Below are 23,805 nucleotides of genomic sequence, written 5' to 3'. Positions count from 1 at the left end.
CTGAATGGTTGTTCTCAGAGTCTACGGTTTTAATTGAAACCATAGAGACATCTCTGTGGCTTATTTACTGTAATAGAGCATTTGGGAAGTTGATGCAGGTGCTGTTGTTTTAAAAATAGTCTTATTTGACCAAATCATGAAAGTAACTATTTACCATAAATGTATCTACAGTTCTCTTTTGTATGTTACAATCAGGAGACCTTTTCTTCTAAATATGTAGAATGTATTCTTCCCTTTATTTTACATAGAGCATATTAAGAATTACTGAAATATCTTAATGCATTTATATATGTGTATGTATATTTTATATATATTTTTTATTTTATACTTGACAGGCTCTTGAAGTTAGAGAGAGATGTAATTGCCCACCACTTGCTGGACCAGACCCTCGATTACTGTTCAAACTCAGCATGAAGCATTTTCTTGAAGAATCAGAGAAAGAAGACCTAAATTCCACTGTGAAGAAACAGAAAATGGACACTCTTCCTTCTCAAAAGCAGGAGCAAATTCCGTTAACATGCATAGTTGAGAAAAGAACTGGCAGTTGAATTAAAATTAATGAGATGAAGGATATCTGAAAAATACAGCGATCCTTATCATTTTTATGTTACTTAAAAAAAAAAAGATGTTGAAAATGAAAAAAAAAAAATGGCCAAATCATGTACATTAATAGATGTTACCTGAATTCTTATAGATGTTTATTTTTCATGAAATATTGATTATATTTTACTCTATTTTAAAATATCTTCAATGAGGAAAGTATCACAGAATAAATTTATACATTTTATTCTGTCTCGTACTTGCTTTTGATTTGGAAAGCAGACCCCTAGGGGATGAGAAGTCATCCCATGGTGTGATTGTTCCTGGAGAGCGTTCCACCTGAGCCTAACCTGAATGGCACCATCTGGGAGGCTCTGATGAACTGGGAACAAACAGTCTGAACTATCTGTTTATTGAAAATTGCATTGGAGTGAGGTTATGTGGGGATAGAGAATTTCCTGGTCTTCATCTGTGTGGATGACAAGGAAAAAGGCCACAGGCAGAAGCTGAAGCAGCCGTGTTCATAGGGAGGAATAGGAGATGCTATGTGTGTTCCAGGTTACAAAGCGAGAAACAAAATGCAACTTGTTAGACACGTGTTCCTGGGCTACCGACGTCTTAGCAAAAAGTCGTGACATTCGGCCGCTCAGTGGTATTACAATTTAAGAATCTTTAGGGTTCTCGGAGAAGACAACCCCTCTGTTGTCATTGAAAGAACCACCAGGAGAGACAGAGGGAAGGTGCTTCCCCACATTTACCTCCCTGAGTAGGAGACGTCAGCAAAGGGGCTGGAGGAAGAAAATGAGAGAAGCCACGTAAGACACACCCTCCGTGGTGCCCAGAAATTCCTACATCTTACAAATGCGGAATGCAGATATTATTTAATATTATTTGTATTACCATCTAGTGGTAGCTAGTAATGCTTATGTTACATTTCTAAGAGAAACATTGTTCTGAAACACATTATATTAAATAAATTTACTTTCTTAAGGAATTAAAGGGGAAAAGGACTACTTTTTATTGTATAGCTGCTATGAGCTGGGCCCTGTATTTATCTCATTTATTCCACAGCCCTATGAAGTGGCTTTTTAATTCTCATCTTACAATGCAAAACACTTAGACTAAATGATACACCCAGTGTCTCTCACTCAGAGCAAAGCTAGATCTGTCTGATTGCAGACCTGTCCATTTCCCACAGCTCTCAAGTCCCTCAGATGCAGCTACAGAAAGACAAGGAACCTAGCCGGTCTCCGTTGTTTGTTAGCTTCCTCATGTCTGGCTTCTATACAGGTAAAAATCTCATCAGGGACCACTTACTGCTGTCTGCAGGATGACTTTCCAGGTTCTCAGACACCTCTGTCATCATTTCCATGAAAAGCCTGGGGTAAAGAGAGTAGAAAGTGGAGCCTCCTTCGCTGCGCGTGACAGCCCTGTAATCTCATTTGTGATGTTTTCTGACACTCTTCAATTTACTTAGACAAAATATTTACCTAGATGTTAAGATAAATTCATGTAGAATGTATTCTTCCCTTTATTTTACATAGAGCATATTAAGAATTACTGAAATATCCTAATGCATTTATATATGTGTATGTATATTTTATATATATTTTTTATTTTATACTTGACAGGCTCTTGAAGTTAGAGAGAGATGTAATTGCCCACCACTTGCTGGACCAGACCCTCGATTACTGTTCAAACTCATCATGAAGCATTTTTATGGAGCCTGTTTATGCTTTCCAGGGCTTACTATAGAGATTACTTTAAGAAATGTCCCGATCTATCTGCACGTCAGACAAAACTAGGAAGGAAGAGAGAGGCTCACGTTCACGGTTCTCCACGTAGCCACTCATACTTCTGGCAATGGAGTTAGTAAGAGGCACTCCACAGCATATAAAGACATTTGGAGAATGTCATCTAGAAGTAAACAGTAAAACACCAGAAGATTTCCCTGCAGATTTTCTAAGAAAACAGTGCAGCAAAGACCCTCGTCTATTTTTCCTTCTTTCTCTTTGTCACATGTAATTGTGTTGTTCAGACTCCTAGAACACGTACACGGGTTGACATGTCAAAGAGAGCAGAGACTTCGGGAGATGAAATCTTTATAGTGCATATGGAAAAGATTTGTTTTAAACCCATGGAATCAAATTTAAAAGAAACGTTACATTTCTGCTCAGTGTTTTAGGAGAAATTAAATAGCAATCGAAATGGAAGATGTATACACATACTTTAAGTTTTATGTGTGTGTTCTGCACTGAACTGCAGACATGGTTTTGTTACTGTCACTATTTTTCATACGTCTGGGGGATTCAGATGTTGGCTGGTTAGGTCAGTTGTTCAGAGCTTGATGCCAATAAATTCAAGGCACAGACTCCATCTAATCTCTCACAATTCAGATAGTTGTGAGATTATATCCTCTAAGACAGTGTTTTTCAAACTTTAATCTCACGGCACACTTGAACCTATAATTAAAACTTCCACCGCACACTTAAATGATGTTTATCTGAAAAAAAGAGTAGAGAAAGAATATATTTACTGTGCTTTGACCTTCTTTCAAAAATGATTAATGATCTTTAAAAATGTTCACTGCACACCCGTTGAAAGTCACTACTCTAAAACAATATGTATTTACTGTACTGCTTCCTGCTTAATACTTTATGGTTCTTGGCACATTATAGGCATTCAATTAATATTTTATTGACGCTCAACATCAATCACTTGGGCAAAGGATAAAAATGGAGAAACGATCACACTTTGTGAAATCTCTCTGCCTCTTGCTGGCTGTTGGACCTTGTGCAAGTCACATAAACTCTTTCTAGCCCTCATTTCTTTGTCAGCCACTAACGAAGTGAAATGATGTATGTAAAGCATTTAACACAAAATCTAGAACTCTAAGCATAGTAAAAATAGCCACTGTTTATTAAGTGCTTGCTTCGTACCGCGCTGAACACTCTTTACCCACTGTTGAGCCTCCCTGCACCTCTCTCTGTAGGTTGGCTTGTTGTACTGTCCCCATTCTATTATAGATCAGGAACTGAAAGTAGGGAGGGGTAATGACACTTGCTGAAGGTTACATGGCGTGTTTCTTAAGCTTGTTTTACTTGCAAGAACAGAAAAACCTACTCAAACCCAATCAAGAAAATGGATTGCTTCACCTAACCAGAAAAGCTCAGAAGTACCCTAGCTTGGGGCACAGTTTAACTCAGAGGATGACAGTATCATCTTTTGGCTCTTTTTCTTTGCAATTTTTCTCAGCCTTTCCCTGATGGTAACCAGGACGGCTGTTGGCAGTTCCCAGGATTACATGGTTTCACATCCAGGTAGCAAGATGCGCTCACCCACTCACCCTCCAACTATTACAAAGAGCCTTGAGTGCTCTGACGGCAGCCCTGAAGCAAATGCCAGGGCAAAGACCAGTGTCGTCCTGATAGGCTGGGACCTATCAGGATCCAGCACTGCCACTGAGGGTGGGCACAGTCAGCACTACACATGCAGAGTGGCTCTCTCAGGGCGGGAGAGACGCATGCGCAGCATCCATGGAGCAATGAGAACTAGAACTAAAACCTATTAGCTTTATCCTTCCAGAAGGCAGAGAAACAGATAATAACCCTTGAAGACTTGGTCTAGGATGATAATTAATCTGAGCAAAAATAATATAGTCTAACTTTTACATTGATACATTAAATTTGTATTAGCACATTGCTTTATCATTTGCAAGACTTTTTTGTTTTTCACCTAAATTATCTTTTATCCTCAAAACCAACCTATGAGATTGGAAGGACAAATGATATTACTTACTCTCAGGGGAGAAATTAAAACTTGGAGGAATTAAGCAAGTTAGTAAGCACTTCAGGCATGCAGTTGAACTGGGATTGAAACAGGACTCAGTGGTTTGTAACCCAGCCTCCTTTCTGGAATACTACCTTCTTTGGAGGGGGGGTATTGCCTCCACTTTTCATCTAGAAACTACAGCTCAGAGGTATTAAGCAATGCATGTCTAGCATTACTCAGCTCTCATGCCAGAACTGATTCAAACCTTACCTTCTGGCTTTAAAAACTGCCACTTCCATTGGCAAAGCTCACAAAGGAAGTGAGGATGGAAAGTGTGAATTTCCTTTCACCCTCCTGTTGTGAACAGCAAGGCCAGTACCTCTTTTCCTCTACTTAACAGAACTCATTTTAATACTCAATGACAGGTGACAAAAATATCCATTTTAGGGCGGCACCTGTGGCTCAGCGGAGTAAGGCGCCAGCCCCACATGCTGGAGGTGGTGGGTTCAAACCCAGCCCCGGCCAAAAACTGCAAAAAAAAAAAAAAAAAATTTATGGGTGGCGCCTGTGGCTCAAGGAGTAGGGCACCAGTCCCACATGCCGGAGGTGGCGGGTTCAAACCCAGCCCCTGCCAAAAAAAAAAAAAAAAAAAAAGAAAGTGTTTAAAAAATATATCCATTTTAATCATATTTATACGTGGGATGGCTAAAATTCTGTTAATCACTTCCTAACATGTTTTTATTGGGGCCCAGAGAATTTAATCTGCAGTGAGAAATATCTCTTGCTTCGTTACTGGGACGAAAACCCTATTAGTGTTCTATCTCTACACCTTGCCCCCGAATTCCACCAGAAATGTTAGACCAGTGGCTCCCAGCCTTGCAATCACCAGGATCTTCTTTTGTGCAAGGAGTTTTACACGACAGAATTCTCTGTCTTGAAGGGTTGCAGTGTCCAGACTCATGACCGGGGTTGCTTGCTGCACAGGCTGCATTGGGGCTGAGACTGCTGGGCTGGGAGCACGAGTTACAGTGTGGTCTTGTTTCCAGGTCTCAGAATTCCTATGATATCATCAAAGACCAGTCAGGGCCTCTCATCATTATGTGCTCTCTGGTGCTACCAAAATTCCAGCCAAAAGACAAGAAATTTGTGGTTTTAATTAGTTTGGGTGGCCTGATTATGTAAGATAAAAATACAGTATTTTTAGTTAGGCTCTTTGAAATATTAAGCATCGCTGGTGGGTTCCTAATAAATACTATCGTCACAGACCACAAGGGGCCTGGGACCTCAACCTGGGCAGCATTGGTCTAAAATCTGATTTGATTTTTTTAATCTTTAGACCATAAAAGAAAGTAGAATTAAGATATATTAATTTTGACCAATATATCAAAGTATAACCATATTTTTGTAATCTTAGAGGCGATGGATGCTGTTGTTCTATGTTTGACAATGTTTTTTGAAGTAACCATTATTTTAGAACCCCAAACAAACAAGTTGAATTTATTTTTTTCCCCATAATTATTCCCCTCTGATATTATTGTAACCTTGAGAATGAAGGGTGAAGTCACTGGCTTTATTTTTTTCTTTGAGCAAATGGGATAGTAATATTTGCCTTCCCTAAGTCCCAGAGTTATTATGGGTTTCAAATAGAGTAACGTGTGTATGCTTTTTAGAACCTCCAACATGCTATATCCATGCTGACTCGTACATTTTATCCCTGTCTTAGCTTGGGCTGTAAGATAATTAGTTAAGAGGGGTCATTTCTGAAAAGATGGTGATTTGCCTGACCTGTTACAGCTCAGAATTGATGATGATCTGTTCTTACTCAAGGGCGAGAAAAGGGAAACTTTTATTTGTGGCATGTTTTGTTTTGGTTTGATTTATGAGTATGTGTGTGTGCGTGTGTAATTAACCTAATTCTCTTAATCCCGTGATGGCTCTTGTCCATGGGGTGTTGCTGATTTCCATCAGTTTGTATGTTAGATTGTTGCAATCCTAGAGAAATAGGCCAGGCTTTTCCTGGAAATGTCAGTCCAATCTCCGGATGATAGCCTGGGATAATGGAAACTAATGTTAGTCACTCTTTACTAAGAGCAAGATCCCCCAACCTTTTTCTCATGTTGATCCTCACTGTAGCCCTGCAAGGCCTGCGTTATTCTTCTAATTTACAGAAAAGAAAATGGGGACTCACTGAAAGGTGCAACTTGACCAAAGTCACACAGATATTCCAGGAAGTCAAGCAGGTCTGTGAGACCAAAGCTTGCATCATCTTTGACATGCCTCCCCTGGTACACGGGAAAGGAGAGCGTCTGGCTGGGCAAAGAGCGAAATATCTCGGAGCTTTGCTTTGTTCAAGTATCTGGAGCTTTTCTCCTCCAGAATTCCTGAAACCTTCCATGATCTCATCTCCCAACACCAGCCCCCCTTGCCATGAGCCAGTCAGCCAACTGGAAGGTACACGTGGAGAAGGCTGGCAGTTCAAGAACATGAAGTTGAGCCTCACACAGCTCAGGGGTTAGGGACACTGACCCCCAGCCCCCGTGCAGTCAAAAGTCCACATGTAATCTTTGAGTCCTTCAAAACTTTACTAATACCTACTGTTGACCAGAAGCCTTACCAATACTATGAACACTCCATTAACATAGACTTTGTCTGTTAGGTATGTTATATACCCTATTCTTATAATAAAGTAGGCCGGAGAAGAGAAAATACAATTAATAAAATCATAATGTCTTCCCCGTTCATGGAGTGGAAGTGGGTCGTCATATAGGGCTTCATCCTTGGCCTCTTCAGGCTGAGGAGGGGGAGTAGAGGAGGGGTTGGTCTTGCTCTCTTGGGGGTGGCAAAGGCAGAAGGGAATCCATATACAGGCTGGGCACGGGGGCTCACACCTGTAATCCTAACACTGTGGGAGGCTGAGGCTGGAGGATTGCTTGAGGTCAGGAGTTCAAGACCAGCTTGAGCAAGAGCGAGACCCCATCTCTACAAAAAATAGAAAAACTAGCCGGGCATTGTGGCAGACGCCTGTAGTCCCAGCTACTCAGGAGGCTAAAGCAGGAGGATCACTTGAGCCCAAGAGTTTGAGGTTGCTGTGAGCTGTGATGATGCCATTGCACTCTACTGAGGGCAATAGAGTGAGATCCTATCCTAGGAAAAAAAAAAAAAGAAAAACGAAAAAGAGAAGATCCAAGCGGAACCCCACAATCCACACTCATGTTATTCAAGGGCCAACCACATATGGGCAAATAGTAAGTGCTCAGTGAATCCCTATTGAAAGAATACATGTAAACAAGCAAGCAGGAGCTCTTTGAATGTTTGTGTGACTCGTATTCACTATCACAGTGAAGGTGAGTCTCACCTGCGCGCTCGGGCGCATTTCTACCCGTCCTTCTCTCAGCACTCAGGTTGTGTGAGCCTCAGCCCCACCGCCAATGCTCCTTGGCACAGTATAGAAAACTTCTGCCAGTCTACCCTCCAGTCACTTGCTGACACAGTTATCTGCTTTATTTCTCTTCATAGTCCTTATCTTCCTCTGAACTCCCAGACTCCCTTGACCATAATGGCTCCATGAAGTCATTCAGGCCACCAGCTGTGACTTGAGCTAATTGCTGTGAACTAACTCCTCCTCTCCGGGGAACTTGATTAGGAAACCACTGTGGACTCAAGGCCAGAGGATGTGGGTTCACGTCCTGCCTTCCTGACCAGCTGGAGGATGGACACGTTCCTCTGCCTCTCAGATCCTCAGTTATTCTCCCCTGCAGGCCTGTCACTGCAGCGACCAAGTGCATCAAAAGCTCACCAGAGGCCACTGGCCCCTCCTGTCGTTCTCATGGTTTTCATCCACGGTTCTTCAAGGGACTGCTCAATCCATGTTTTTCTTCCTCTGGAACCTCTGGAAAGTGAAGATAATAACAGTCGATGCTTCACAGCTAACGTGAGGGTCATGTGGCTGCCCTGGGCTCATTGCACCCCCAGCATATATGAGGTAAGACCTGGTGCAGGGCTGCTGGGGGCATGTCCACATCCCTCCTACAGGAGCGCACCTGTGGCTACAGGGGAGGGTTTAGGATGCTTGGCCCAGGCTGCAGCTTGCTTCTTTGCGGGGTGGGGGAGTCCTCTCTGGCACCACAAGGTTTCTGTCAACTGCAAGCAGGGGCAAGCCAGACACGCAGGGGGTTAACTCCCCGGCGGCTTCCCCAGCCGATGGGGATCGGAGTCGGTGGATGAATGCCTGGGCTTTCCCGCCGTCTCAGGATGAGTCTGCGCGAGTGCCGTGGTTTGCCAGACGGTCCCCTGTTGGACCTGACCCGGGTCGCAGCTGTAATCCACACGTGTTACTGTTGCTCTTTTCTCCCCCCTACCCCGCCTCCTGCACCCCTTTAGGGGCTTCCTGAGATTCCTGCCAAACAGACTCCCCAGTCCTGCCCACGCTGCCCACATGCCTGCCTCAGAGCCTGCCTGGGGGACCCAACTCCATTATCCTTACTAAACCCCATGGCTGCCGCCACACAGCGGGTAGTTCCAAGCATCTTTACCTCCTGCGGTGGTTTCCAGAACATACCAATCAACTGTCAGATGTCAGCAGCCCCCTAAATGGCGCATCATGCACGTGTGGCTTCTTGTCCCTTCATGGTGCCACCACTACTAATGATGACGACATGGAGATGATGCTCTCCCCTGAGCGGCCATCAACATGCTCTAGTACAGGAGCTAATCACAATTTTTCCAGGCCACACAATCCGTCCCCAGAGAAGCCTGGACATCTGGGCCTGTTATCCGTGATTCACAGGCTCTGGATCCAGAATGACCCTAATAGCTACCTACTATGAAGGGCGAGTTTTGACTTGGAAATCACAGTCCAGAAGCAAAGTGATATTTGCAGGCACGTGACAGTTCTTCTGGGGGTGGAAGTTTATCTGACAGCCCAAATATACTGCAGAGTAACACTCAACAGCCCCCCGACTAGCACACAGATGTCTGTGGGAGTTGGAATGTGAAGGAAGCGCAGGCTGGGAAGACAGGCGTTCTTGGTGACACCTGCTGAGCGGTGCTTAAACTCACTCTGCTGATGGCACTAGGGAGGGCTGCTCTGGAGACGGAGTCATCCGGCTCAGTAAGACCAGGTCACTGGTAATAAGAGCAGTAACAGAAGTGATAATAACAGTCACCATTCTTTTCTTTTCTTTTATTTTTTTGCAGTTTTTGGCAGGGGCCAGGTTGGAACCTGCCACCTCCGGTATATGTAGGCGCCGCCCCAGCCAGCATTCTTTATCAAGATCTCTTACAAACCAAGTTCTGGGAGCACTTGACGTGCACTGGCTGGTTTGACTTCGGCAACAATTCTGCAAGGTGGACAGGGTCATCCCACTTCATGAATGCGTGAGGAAACCTCAGCTCAGAGATCTGGAGAGATCTCATAGGAGAGGCGAGCTCAGCCTGGTAAGCTGTCAAGCCCTGGGTGTGATGGATGCCATAGGAAGTGTTAGGTGTTGGTGGCTTGGCTGTGGCTGGCTGGTTGGTTGGTTGGTTGGTTGGTAATGCATGAAAATATAGGGTGACGTGGGGAAATGTCTTTTCAATCAGCTAGACCTTAGGAAACCGCTTTCCTGGGACAACTTCCTGTCCTACCCAATGTTCAGTATTGCCTGCCCACAGTGCACCCAGGGGAGGTTGATGTACCTGGCACACGGGCAGTAGTCCCTACGAGCTGCCCTTCCTTCCCTCCTACCTGTGGCTGACCCACCACCCACTTCCAAAGGTGATTTACAAAGGGAACTGGGACCATCACCTGAGAGGAGATTTACCTCTTGCCAGGTCTCCATTTAGCTTATAGATTCTTTTATAAGGCAGAGAACTTCAAGAGACAAGCATAATAAGGGGTTTTCAACAAAGTCTTTTGTTTCCTACTCAAGATAACTGCGGTAATAACCAGCCTTAACCTTGGATTCTCAGCCTCCTCAGATGAGGTCCTTCTCTTTGAACTGTTTCAAAACTTCTTGCAGTGCTGGGAATCTCTCCTCATCCCCAGCCTCAGTGACACAAAAAGAACAGAGCTCCCACGGCCAAGGTCAGTGGCCACAACTGGTCACTGACTCTCCCAAAGGAAACTACCTATCCATCTTTTTATCCAAGATGTTGACAAGATGTTGATTCAGGTTAAGTTTCTAAGTGAGACTTACGAAAAGTGCTTGTGACAAAAATAAAAACAAAAGCTAAAAATCAAGTTAGATGAGGACCAAAGATACCAAAGACAGGAGGTAACCACCTCTTGGAGAAGACAGATGACACGGCAGAACTACTTTGACCTCCATAGCTGACCACCTCCCTACGCTGACCACCTCCTTATGTTGTCCTAATTTTCATAGACGGGCCATGTACCCCATGTACATATCAGCAGAGTAGGCCCAGTTCCTTACGTTGACCACCTCCATATGGTGACCAGGTTGTACACTGAGCACCTCTGGAGAGTACTTTTCCCCCAGGCGATGACATGACCCCCCACAGGGTCAGGCAACAAGATGGCTCTACTGACAATGCGTTCATCTTTTCCATGGAGGAGCATGACCCTCAAGGTAGAACATAATTAGGATGAGCGAAAGTTCTAGTTGGGAGGAGAGATGTCAGAGGGACCCTGGTTACTTTCTACTAATGTCATTAACACTTATAAAGCAGAAGGTGTCAGGGACTGTACTAAACACCTTTGCATGCATTATCCAGTTTTTAACTGACTATACCAATGTTGGTGCCCAGCTAACAGCCATTCTTCCTCTTTTTTCCAGCACATCTTCATTCTGTTTAAGTGGCCATGTGCCCTGCCCAGGACAATGAATCATGCGTGTGCATCGCCGCTCACCTACGCCAGTGACGGGTCCAGGAGCAGGTGTGTGGCCAGATCTGACTCCTGAGGAAGAAAGCAAAGTCAAATATTTTCCAGGATGGCAAATATTTTCCTTCCTGATAAGAGAGAGGCCACGACAAAGGTTGTTTGTGTGTGTTTTTGTTTGTTTTCCCTGGGTCTTCTATTCCTGCTTTGAGGTGTTGTGTCCAGATATGTGGGCCTAGAGATCCTGGAAATGCCGAGAACCTGAGCATCTGAGTTGCTGAGCTGACACGGGGCACCGCCTGCCAGGGAACTTTCTGTGAAGATAGTAAATGTCTTTATTAGGGTGCCACTTTTAATCAGGTATTCTCTTACTTGAACCTCAAATTATTTCTACAGATAAAATATTATTGGTTCTCATTTTACAAGTGAGAAAACCAGGACTCAGAAAAGCTAAATCACTTTGTCTCTGTCAGACAGCTGGGCAGTGGGAAAGCTCAACTTTTTCACTGCTACTATTCTGCCTGGGGCCAAGTCTAAGGGTCCAGGGTGATTGGATTCCAGGGGCAGTAGTTTGGCCCAAGCAAGAAAGAAGAGCTCTAGGCACTGGGCAGCTTGAGTGTTCTTCCCAGGGCCACTGTGAAGATTACACGAGATGATGGTACACTCCCACAAACACTGATTGAAGACCTACTGTGTGCCTCACCCTCTGCTGAGTCCAAATTTCTGTATAAGCTGAAAAGACTGCCTCAATTTTAAAATATTATTTATTTTAAGAAATTGTTCAAGTCCTCTCTCCCTCCTATCCCACCAAGGGAACAAACCAAACAAACAAAAAGGACTCCATCTATCTATTTTGAAATAAATTGAGCTGTTATCCAGGAAAATAAAAGAAATGGCTTCAACGGACAGAGTTTCCAGCAAGACAAATCCCTGATGGCCTCTCCCTGCCACTGCTCAATAATGGTGTTTGCTATAAATCAGAGAGCTTCTTTATCAAGTGCCTTGGAAACGCTTGGGACCAATTTAGCCGTAGAGTGAGATTAATCACAAATGCTGCTTTAGAAAGAGTGGTGGGCGTGAATAAGAAGGTTTGGTGAGGACCATTCTGAATCATCCCGATTGTTATAGATAACTGGAGTTTGTAGAACTAAGGCTCTAAGTTTTTAAACATTTCTCAGTTTGGGAAATTATTGCATCCGAGAATAGATTTCTTTACCCTTAATAATGGCCCAGTGGGGTGGGGGAAAACCTAACGTTTTCCAAACCATCTGCTGTGTGTGCCAGACCTTATGCTTAAGTTACTTTTTTAAAGCCCCATAACAGCGCCATGCGGTAGGTCTGGGGATGCTCATTTTGCAGATGACGAGTGACACCTACCACAGTGTGAAACTTGTACAGTGTTGTGCAATGGCCAAGTGGCCGAGATGAGACTGAGCTGTAGGTCTGTGTGACTCCAGAACCTTACCCTGGAGCCCTTGGACCTTTGATGGTAGATCTCTGTCTGTCAGCAGAGCTCAACACAGACACCAAGAAATGAACAGAAGTGGCTTTCTGTGACTGCTGACCCCTACAGTGTTGTCGGAGACAGCTCCTTGGGACCTAGCTATAATGACATTGTCCCATGGTGACCTCTGACATCCCACAGTTGTTGTATTTTTCTTCATAAGGTTGACAACAGATGAATGAGCGGAGGTGTCCCAGAGAGAACAAGTTTCTGCTGCTTCTCTGCCCACACGCAGTGTGGTCACCACGGTGGGCTTGCTCTTCAGGAGAGCCTTGGGAGAGGGGTGGAGCATGGCCAGAAAATGCTGTGGCTGCTTCCCCTTCAGATCCAGGTGATAGCATGTGGCAGGGGCCCTAGAGCTGGGCCATTCCTCTGCACACAACCCTCCAGACACTCTCACAAAGAACTGTTGGCTGGGGACTACCTGTTGGCTTGGCTGAGACTGCCTTAGAACTGCCCTGGTCAGCGAGGCCTACTTCCTCCCCCATCCTTCCCACTCTCCTTCTGCACAGGCCAGACCCACACTGCGGTCTGAAGGCTCTCCCTGCCTCCTCCATCACCCACGAGAGTTTCTCCAATCCATCCCCCGCACAGTGAAGCCCATCTTCGCGTCTGCTTGCTGGGGGACACTGATGGACCGACATAGTGATTCTATTTCTCCCAGCCCACATGTCTACCATCCGGAAAACAGCTCAATTCTATGATGTTACTAAGCATCAAACTACTATAGAGCCGTAAGAATGAATGAATCAGAGTCACAGGCATGGGATCGGCTACATCCCAAAAACATGTTGAGCAAAACCGCAAAAGTTGTAGAGTGATCCTACAGTAACATTCATAGAGTTTTAAAACTCGTCCAACAGTGTCAAGCATCATCTGTAGACACACATGTGTAACACATGCGCAGAAACGCTCTAGGGAATGGTCCACACCAAGTTCAGGAGAGAGGTTATCACCGGGAAAGAGGAAGGCAAACAGGTGTTTCATTTTAAGCAGTGTGGCTGGTGCACAGTTGTTCATTGTATCCATGCTTTTTATACGCCTAAAGTATTTGTAATAAAAAATTAAGACGTATTAAATCATGCCCAACAAATTGCCTCTAGTGGAAAATAATAAAATGATTTGAAATTGGCCATGTTTGGGAAAATTTTGGATGCATGTTGTCACATGGCGGCCGCTGAGTCCTGGTCTGTCGTGGCTTTTACCGCGCAGAGGGGCAATCACTTACATTTAGGCTTCTTTCTATTCGCGTTCTCTCCTCAACCCTCGCTGGGCCATGAGCTCTAAGAAAGAAAACCCTCATCTCCTTCTTTCTGAATCCCCAATGGCCATGATACTAGCAGGGGAGAAATATGTGTTTATTATGTTTTTAATAATCAGGAGACGGCAAACGAGGCCCTGGGAAGAGAGATGGTGGGTAGTGCAGACGGCAGAGCCTAAGCAAACATTTTTCATCATGTAGCCAGAAAGGCAGAGGTTCTGCCTCTGAGCACTACGCGTACAGGAGACAGACCTGCGGTGTTTGAGTTTGTGTTACTGAGAAGCTTCCAGTCGACTTCCTTCCCTCATCTTACTCCGCCCCCCCCCCCATTCACTGTATTACCTCTATTCACAGCAAATTTGAGAATAAGCAAGCCACCCACCCGCTCATTAGCAGAGTCAGGTCACATCAAAGGCTCTGGTCCCTGCTGTCCGCTGGGAGGCCCCAGGCAGGTGCCAGGAGGCTGCACACGCATTCAGGCAGGTGCTTGTTTACTCAAAGCTGTCCGCGTTCTGGGCGTGACTGTGCTGGGCCCGTGCAGGGGTTCAGGTGTACAAACAGGGCTGTCCCAGAAGAGGGATGAGTTCTGTGAAAGGTACAGGTCTGAGGGGGCTGCAGTGGCACAAAACGGTGAGAGCAGCAATGCAGAACGTGGCCTCCAAAGGAGACCCAGGTGAGGGCAGGAGCAGCATTGAGAGGCGGGCATGTGGCCAGGAGGGACTCAGGGAGTCAGCCTTCCAGAAGCCTGGAGAGCCCCCGCGCCTGCTCCAGGAGTGTCCTCTCACCTGCCCCAGGCTTGGGGTCCTGCCAGAGACCTCCCAGCTTCCCACCTGGCTCCTTGTCAGGCCGCCCACCCCGTCTGTGTCAGTCCAGGTCCTTGGAGAAAGCAGCAGCTCAGACATCATTAAACGTGCACAGAGTCTGTGAGAACAAATGGGGCTGGACACGCCCCCAGTCCACGAGGCAGGTCTGACTTCCCAGGATGGCCACGGGGGTCAGGGGTGGGGTGAGGGGAGGAGGTTGACTGGAAGCTTCTTATGTCTAAAGAAGAAACTTCTTATGTCCGTAAGAAACTGGGGCAAGGCTGTCTGGGGCCCTTGAACCACAGTTGCCTGTGCGAGGCCTCCGAGTTCCCAGGAATGGCTGTTCCTCCAGGACTGGGAGTGGCCAGGGGTGCCGGCCTTCAGGGAGCCGCTGCTGAGACTGCAGGTCAGTCCCACTCCCTGGCCTGAAGTTGGGCATCTGTGAGGAACATGCTCACAGCCTTCCTCTTGGTTTTTTTACCCCCAAAGTCTGGGCTCCCCCTTGGCCCCTGTTCCTAGCTTCTGCCAAGAGAAGCACCTGTGTCCAGAGACAGCGCAGGGCGGTGGTTAGGAGCCCAGCCTGGCGCCAGGTCCAGCTCTGTCCCCTCTTGCTGGTGCTCTGGGAAAGTTGTTCAGCCTCCCTGTGAAAGTGTGGATAAGGTTCCCATCTCCTAAGGTCCTTGCAGGAGTAAATGAGTTAAAACGCATGATAATTGCTCAACAAATGGAATCTACTATTATTATAATGGAGCCATTTTGATTTAGGGGCCACTTCAGATGTGTCAGTTTGATAGGCTACCTGATAATGAGCCCGCACTGTACCAGCTGAAGTTGAGTGCCCGGCACACCTGCGCCCCTCTCCGCCCACCACCCCTGAGTGCCCGGCACACCTGCATCTCTCTTTGCCACTGTCCCTGTGTGTCCGGCACACCTGTGTCACCCTCCGTCCGTCCTTCCTCCTTCACCCATCTTTCTACCAAGCTTCTTTTGACCTCAGACAGAGTTTGGGGCCTCTGAGGGGGCAGCCTCCTTTCGCACACAGCACCAGCACAGGACCTGATGCTGTGTCAGCTGCAAACTTCTACAAATACCTGAGAGGAGCTTTCCCAGTCCGGGTCTGCCTTGAGAACACAAAGGGGCTGGGCCGGGGTTTCCATGGTCTTCTCCTCCTCTGCCATCCAAGGATTTCAGGGAACCAGGTGTTTGGATACTGAGAAGTATGAGAACAAGGGCCCACCCCAGGTGGAGTTTGGATGGTGCCATCTCTCCCGGGCTGCAGTCAGCCTTGCCCGTCACCCTGGCACTTCTCACCTCCTCCTCCCAGGCACCTGACTGCCTGGCTAAGCCCACATCCGTCCTGTCTGCTTTGTACTTTATTGGTGATGGCACGTGTGTTACTTTAATTCTGACAGCAACCTAGTGATGTTTGGTGTTGTGTCTTATAGATGAGGGAGATGGAGCTTGTAACAGGCAGAGTTTAGGCTTGAACAAAAATCTGGGCAGCAGAATTCCTACCCACCTTCTTTATGTTGCTCGTAATTTTTCTCTGCATTACGTGTTTCTGTTTCTGCCCACATTTAAAATATGAGAACCTCCAGGACAGGAGACATGATTCCATTTGTTACAGTCCCCCTGGAACACCTTGTGCACACAGGAGGGGCTAAGTGCTATGAGTGTTGGTGAAAATCCTTGAGATGCACACATCGTATGTCAAACCCTGCGACAGGCCTGGTCAAACACAGGCCCTGTGTATGCACCACACACACACACACACACACTAATACGTTTTGTGCAGACCCAAGATGCAGCTGCTGTGACACCTTTCAGGACACATCTGTGATTTTTTTTTTTTTTTTTTTAGCCATCCTGCCCGTGCCTTTTTGGCAGTCATGGGTTTGTCGTCCCACACACTTGGCTCCCGCATTTCTGCCCCATGCTCTCCTCTGTCCCCCAGGTCCCCCCTTGCAGCCCAAGCCCTGCACGGCCTCTCGTTTAGTGTCTGATGCTCCTGGCCCCTCTGGCTGGATGTCGGATCCATTTGCATGGGGCTGTGAGCTCAGCCACCAGCCCATGCAAACCCCTCTGGTTCTTCCTAGTGCTGGGCCATTCGGCCACAGTCTCTGAGACCCAGTGCCACAGATGTCCCCACAGGCAGCCCCACAGCCCCCGGTACTACTGAGACGTGTGGCCGAGAGGTGTCTGACTCCTTTGTGTCTGTGAAGCCATGACGCAGACAGCTGGGTCCACCTGGCCGTCCAGGTCCGTGTCCACTAGACCAAGTGCAGAGACGTAGACTTGCCTTGTGCCAAGGTGGGCAGATGCAGAACCCACATGCAAGCCCATTCATGTTTTGCACGCAGGATGTGCTGAGACCCACACGCACACGCACATGCATGCTTCCAAATGTGCATGTGACCTTATGCACATGAGATCCAATCTGTGGGGGCACACCCCCCTTTAAAATGTGGGTACCAATGGAAACAAACACTACATCCCCTGTACCTGGAGACCCCCCCACAGCCATGCCAGGGCCAGGAAGGCAGCCCTCACGTTATTCTCCCCAGAGTGCTATACTCTCGAAGATTTCATCACAGCTCATGGCCTCTCAAAGACACAGATTCACACCTCTTTGGGGCCAGCTCTTCTTTTGTCAAGTTGTCTGGTCCTAGCAAGGTGTGGAGCTTAAGGCTAGGACTCCCTAGGTGTCCATCCGACAACCTGTCACCTCTGCACCAGGAGCTCTCTGCTCTCAGTGAGGCAGGCGCTACCACTTGAGGTAATTAAATCTCTCTTTTTTCTTCAGCAGTGCTGATCTGGACAGGGATGCTCCCTTGACTTTAAAGGAACAAAGCTTTTAAAGTCTTGGCTGGAATACTCTGACGTCAGACTTGTTTCCTGTGTGAGACATAGGAGTGAAAACAACCACCTGCTCGCTCACCTTCAGAGCAGGTTATAGCTTAGAAAGCATCTTCGCTTCATTTCATTCGAGTCTCACAAACATGCTATGGGGTAGGCGGTACGTGAACTATCCCTATTTTACAGATGAGGAAACTGAGGCTAACAGCAGCTGTCACCGACTTCCTACCATGTGTCAAGCACCATTTTAAGTGCTTTCCCTGTTTCATTTTTTTCACTCCTTACAATAACACCACAAGCTATGTCTGTCTTCATCCCTGTTTTACACGTGAAAAAACGGAAGCACCTAAGGTGGAATTAACAGCCTGAGGTTGCCCACTTAGTAAGCAAGTCTGTAAAGCATGGGATATACGAAATTAAAGGGACTTTATACAGGATGCAACTGCTCCCCGTGTTCTGACTCCCGCTTGACTACAGATATGAATTTCTTACAGCAACTCCAAAGATTTTATGCAATACAAACACCGTATTCACCCAATGCTGTATTCATTAAGAAAGAACTGGTGTGGTGCCATTTTAATGAGACTTTTTGAAGTTTGAGACTAGTGTAGGGGTACCATGAATCTCCAAAAAAATTACTACTGGTTGAGAATGCCTTGGGATTGAGGCAACCCAGGCTGGAGACCTTTGGGATATAGAAGAAACTAGTTAAGGTGCCTGCTCAGATCGGCCTGGATCCAAATCCTGGCTCTGCCAATCACGTGTCCTCAGTGAGCAACGTTACCCCTCAGCCTCAGCTTGTTACCTACAGAGTCGTACAGAAAAATAGTACCTGGAACGGCAGTCTTCAGTGGGTAGCAGCACATCCGTGGATGCCCCACAATTCCTCGGAGGGGGGAGAGAAATATTTGTAATTGTCAGAAGCAGGCCAGAGCCAGCAGAAGTGCATGGAACAGCTACATCACTTGTGAACTCTATGTCAAAGTTCTGTTTGTCCTGAGAAAACCAGCACAGTCCTCCTCGGAATAGAGAATAAAAACAGAGCAAGAGCCAGAGGCCTTTTGGAATAATTCAGCCATGGCGCAAGTTCAGTCCCTTTGCTGGTCCTCTGGGGGTGCCTGCGGTGAGGGTTCATCTCAACACTCACTGGCTCTGTATCTTTGGGGTGCAGGTTTCTTGATCTTCTTTTAGCTGTTGAGTTCCTTAGCTGGGGCGGATTGTGGTTTCGTCCTTGGTAACTATGAATTTGTCTAAACAACTTCAGAACAGATTTCTCTCTGGCTTTCTCCTGGGCAACCCCCAAGTAGCTCTGGCTCTTCCAAAGCCTTCATTCATCTCTGAAGTGTCCCCATATTGTCCTCTCCTTGCTCACCCATCCCCAGCTTTTCCTTACTTTAATGGCTTCAAGAGAATGAGCACATATCTCAACCAGGTTAAGAGAAACTCCTGGGGTCTGAGGCCGTGGGCTTCAAACTCTGTGGATTAGATGCCTCTACTGGCAATGAACACTTTGAGCGTACACTACTAATAGATCCTTTCTTGATTAAAAAAGTACATCGTTACTTCTGTGCTCACATTTTACATATAAAATATGCACCAGTGGAGATTTTTTAAGATGGAGATTTTTAAAAGCATGAGATAAAAATAAACAGCAATTTAAAAATAATTTATTGAGACAAAAAGCCTTGCTCACGCCAAAACATTATGTTTTTGGAAACAATGGTTTGACACTTCCTGAAATGGTTATTCAAAGGTCTAATGCGAAGTTCAATTTATACCAAAGGTTGAATTTAATTATTGTCTTAGCCGTGAGAGACTACCCACAGCTAGTTTCATCACAGAAAAGGTCAGGAAACTGTGAACCCGTGTCTTTTTGAAAGACAATTACCTTTCTCATCTTTAATTTAGATGACTCTTTTAAGCACCCGGCCCTGGGATAACCAGTGAACCCTTTTCCATCTGGTATGGAAGATTTTCATCATCTCTTCCCAACTCTGGTATTTAGATACTATAATCTGTAGTTCCATTTAACTGAACACACATCAACTATGATAAACCACAAACTGTTAAAAGCCAGAAATGGAGTGAGGGTGTGATGGGTGGCCCTTCTGCATTGTGGGACACTTGTACTTTCTCAGACAGAATAAGTGACAAATATGGAGCATTAGTGTCCATCGGAAAATGACATTTCAGTGAACCTGAATATTCTTTATATTATATTTGAATATAGTATAAGTGGAAGGGCCAGGAGATTTCTCCACAACTGGCGTGAATCACTATGCATGCTATCCGAATGGGCCCACCTCAGTCTGGAGACCCTTAGAGAACAATGAACTTCAGGGCTGTGGACGGCCACACACACACACACACACACACACACACACACACACGGGCGGGACGGCCCCAGATTTCTGATAATCCACCTGTGATGACTGGCAGGATAGTTGTAAGGAATAAATAGGATGACGTGGCAAGTTGATGTGTGCTCAGTAACGATTCATTCATTCCTTCTCCTTCTTACCATTCAACCTGATGCAAGTGAAGGGAGACTAGAATTGGGGAAGATGTTTTGGCCAGAAATAAAAACAATGTGCTTTTGGAAATATTTCTGAGTAGGAGTGTTTCTGGTACCTCTGTCTCCAAACACAGCATTCCAACAGGGAGAAAGGCTGTCTGCGCGCTGAGTTCATGTCCTTCTACCACAGATCGTGCACCTGCCTTCCCAGCCCAGTGCCCCCCACGGGCGTCTCCACACAGGTGTGCCCCACGGGTGCCAGTTCATTCATCTGATAGGTCAGGCCCTGACTGCCACCCTGCTCTGACCCACAACTCCTGGCTGGTACCGTGGTGCATATGTACCCAGACCTTGTACCTTCGATGAGGCTGATCCACCATCTGCCCTGCTCAGAGGGAGCTCTGGGCACTCAACCTCACGCCTGTGTGTGGCAGTTTTAATGTGACCCCAAACTCCGTGATGCTCTTCCTTTCAAGATGTGCTGTTTAATTCTTCTCTCAGTCCAGTGTGGATTGGACTTTATGGCTTGCTTCTAATAGATAGGACACAGCAGAAGTGTGTGTCATTTGTGAGAAGAGATTTTATAAAGACTGATTCCCCCTCTCTCTCCCTCTCTCTCTCCCCCTCTCCCCCTGACCCTTCTCCTCTCTCTCTCTCTCCCTCCCTTCTTCACTCACACTCTTGCTTCCTCTCTTTCTCCTTTGGGTCTCTGGACCTGGGGGAAGCCAGCTGCCATGTCTTAAGAATTCTCAGGTGGCCTCGTGCTGAGGCCCATGTGGTCAGGATTGAAGACAACTGGCCGAGAGCCTGAGAGAAGCCAGGCCCCTGCCAACAGCCTTGTCACTAAGTCCTCTGACAAGTTCACGCTGTCACCCCAGTCAGGCCTTCAGATACTGCAGCCCCAGCAACGGCGTCGCTGTACCCTCGTAGGAGACCCTGAGCCAGCACTCCCCAGCTGGACTGCGCCCGGATTCCTGGCCCTCAGAAACCATGAGCATATCAACATTTGCTATTTTAAGATATCTGTGTTTTTGGCTATTTCATTCCATAGCAATAGATAAACAATGGAATGCTCAAAATCCTAAGCCACCTCTCTTTGTTCATCGCTGATTTTAATTTTTGCCTACTAGAGTCTCCCAAACAAACAATTTGGGGGCTTCATCTCCTATTTCTGGTCCTAAACTGCTATGGTTACGTTTCTTATTTAGAGCTCAGCTCCCTGTTCCAAAATAACAGCTGCAGCCACCATACAATGAGCACTTTCTCCCTTCCAGGCCTGGTGTACACATAGGTTATCTCTCCACTCATCCCCACAACATGTGAAGTGAAGATATGGTTCGCCCTATGTGATGAGTAAAACTGGGGCTCAGAGAAGTTAAGAAAAACCAGCCCACATTAACTCTTAAACTATGATCTGTCTTACTGCAAACCAGATGCCCTTAGCCACTTTGCTGTCTGTAGTTTCCCCCTGGTACTTCATTAAACAGATTTTGGAGTAGGAAAAACTTGGATTCAAATCCTGGCTCTTCAACCATTCAGCTGATCACTGTTTGCTCCTCTCTAAAATGACAAAAGCAGCACCCACCACAAAAGATTCTAGGGGGGGGGTAGAGAAAAGTATATATAGAGAGTGTCTGCCTGCCCCCCGGGATCTGTGGTGTCTGATGGAACTTACAGCAACAATGGAGATGTTTCCCGTTTGTCCAATATGGTAGCCATGAGCCACGTGTGGCTATTGTCCCTGAACCGTGGCTAGCAGAAAAGAGGCACTGAATTTTGTTTGTGTTTAATTGACATCCATTCAAATATAAGAAACTACTATGTGAGGTTATTTACCACCGTGTTGAATAGGGGCTCTAAGCTCCAACCAGGCAAGTGAGCACCTGTTTGGCTCGTAATGGCACATTCGGCCCTTGGTACCGTGCCTGACACAAAGCAGGCACTGGCAGTTAATTGTTGACCGAGTGAACATGTGAATGAGCAGCATTTGGTAGGTGACACCCAGCCCGCTGAGCACTGATGTGTGGCAGACCCTTCTTGGCTTTCCACCCCTCCCCCATCAACAACAGCCAGTTATGCTCTCCTGCAGAAATGTCACTGGAGTGCCAAGAATTGGACAGGGACTCAATTTCAGGTGACTAGGGGGACAGAGGGAAAGGAAAGAAGCCCCCTACATCTTTAATGGGCCACAGGGGACGGGAAGCCACCCCTCCAACACGGACTAGAAAGTTTGGCTCTAAGAGAGACAGTTAAATTAATGATGAGGCTCAGTGACAGGGAGGCCAGAACAGTCCCCTAAATGTCACCTTCATTATCTTTCAAGCCAACGTGACGAACTGGCTTCCCCGTCGGCTTCCATGTTGTGATTGCTCTGCCTCGGGGTGGAGGGATTTTTTTTCCCCTAATCCCTACAACACAAGCTGTGTAAGTTCAGCAAGGGGCAGGAGGTGAGATGGCGTCGGCCATTTAATAAGGGGTTTGGCTGTCACTGAGCTGGAGCCACTGCACAGAAGTGAGGAGGCGGCAGGTGAGGTGGCCGGCTGGGGCTCCCTTCCTCACCACCTCCCTGAAATATAGCACCCATCTTTCCAGCTCAGGAGTGAGGGGCACTGTCATACTGTCCGCTGGTTTTCTCGTGACTTCTCCAGATCGATAGTCTAGTCTCAAACAGAATGCAGCCTGGCTGGGAGCAGTGAATTCTGGGCCGGGGCCCAGAGCTGCAGGCTGGAGGCTGGGCACTGACATTACTGGTGTGGGAGACCTCCCACGATTCACTCCCAGTCAGGACCTCACTTTCCTACTCTGCAAGACAGGAGGGGATGGGACACGGCAACCTTTCAGACCCTCTTGAGCTCTGAGCTGGCACGGTTAGCTGAAAGGGTGGGTTTTGCGGTTGCATAAACCCTGGCCCGGCTCCTTCTGAGCTGTAACGTGTGTTTCGCCTCTCTCGGACGACAATAACAGACCCTCCTAGGGAGGTTGTGAGGATTAAATGAGATAAAAAATTCCATCCATTTCCACATTAGGATCAACTGGAGTGCTGTTAAAAAACACCAAAGCCCACAGCCTCATCCCCAGAGATACTGACTTAATTGCAGTGAGGTCTGAGCCCTGGGATTTTAACAAATTGCTTCTGAATCATACTTAAGGCAAACATGCTGGCGGGGGGGGGGGGTCATATATAGTAGGGGCTTACTAAGTATTCGGTGACTCAATGAATATTTTAAAGATCACTCATGGCACCAAATTCCTCTGAACCTGAATTTTGGACCCTTAAATTGCACAGGGCAAAAAGCCCCTGGCGTGTAAAATACAAATCCTCACTGGTTTTTCCTTCCTTCTACTCTCTCCTTCCCCAGCCCCCAGACTCTCCACTGCCGTATCTCTGCCATCCATGCCTCCATCCCTCTCCCCCCACTCCCAGCTCAGCTTTGGACCGTCATTGTTGCATTTTCTGCTTCTGGTATTCAACGCAACACACCTCTCCCTCTCAGATGAGTCAGTGAAGGAGTGAGTATGGGAGTGTGGACTCTGTATCCAGACAATCTGGGTTCTAATCCTTGCTGAGCCACTTCTGAGCTGTGTGACCTTCGATGATTTTCTTAACCTCTCTGTGCTTTAGTTCTCTTGTATGTTTAATGGGGAGTCCCAAATACAGCCTCCTTTGTTTGAAATTAGTTGTCCACCATTTGAACCTGTCTTGTAGTATTTACTCTGCATGAGGGGAAGGAAAAA

General features: G+C 46.6%; 1 protein-coding gene across 6 annotated transcripts in view; it reads left to right on the top strand.

The window, feature by feature from the left end:
• OMA1 (OMA1 zinc metallopeptidase) overlaps window positions 1-1,503 on the top strand; it is a 67,491-nt gene extending 65,988 nt beyond the window's left edge. For all 6 annotated transcript variants that reach the window (XM_053576756.1, XM_053576757.1, XM_053576759.1 and 3 more), the window contains one exon: window positions 336-1,503. In XM_053576756.1, coding sequence (XP_053432731.1) covers window positions 336-548 — 213 coding nt within the window. In that variant the 3' untranslated portion in view covers window positions 549-1,503. The remainder of the gene's footprint in view (window positions 1-335) is intronic.
• The last annotated feature ends 22,302 nt before the right edge of the window (window positions 1,504-23,805 follow it).

The sequence above is a fragment of the Nycticebus coucang genome, chromosome 22 (assembly GCF_027406575.1).
Source record: "Nycticebus coucang isolate mNycCou1 chromosome 22, mNycCou1.pri, whole genome shotgun sequence".
Taxonomy (NCBI): domain Eukaryota; kingdom Metazoa; phylum Chordata; class Mammalia; order Primates; family Lorisidae; genus Nycticebus; species Nycticebus coucang.
This window is presented reverse-complemented; position numbering and strand designations above follow the sequence as displayed.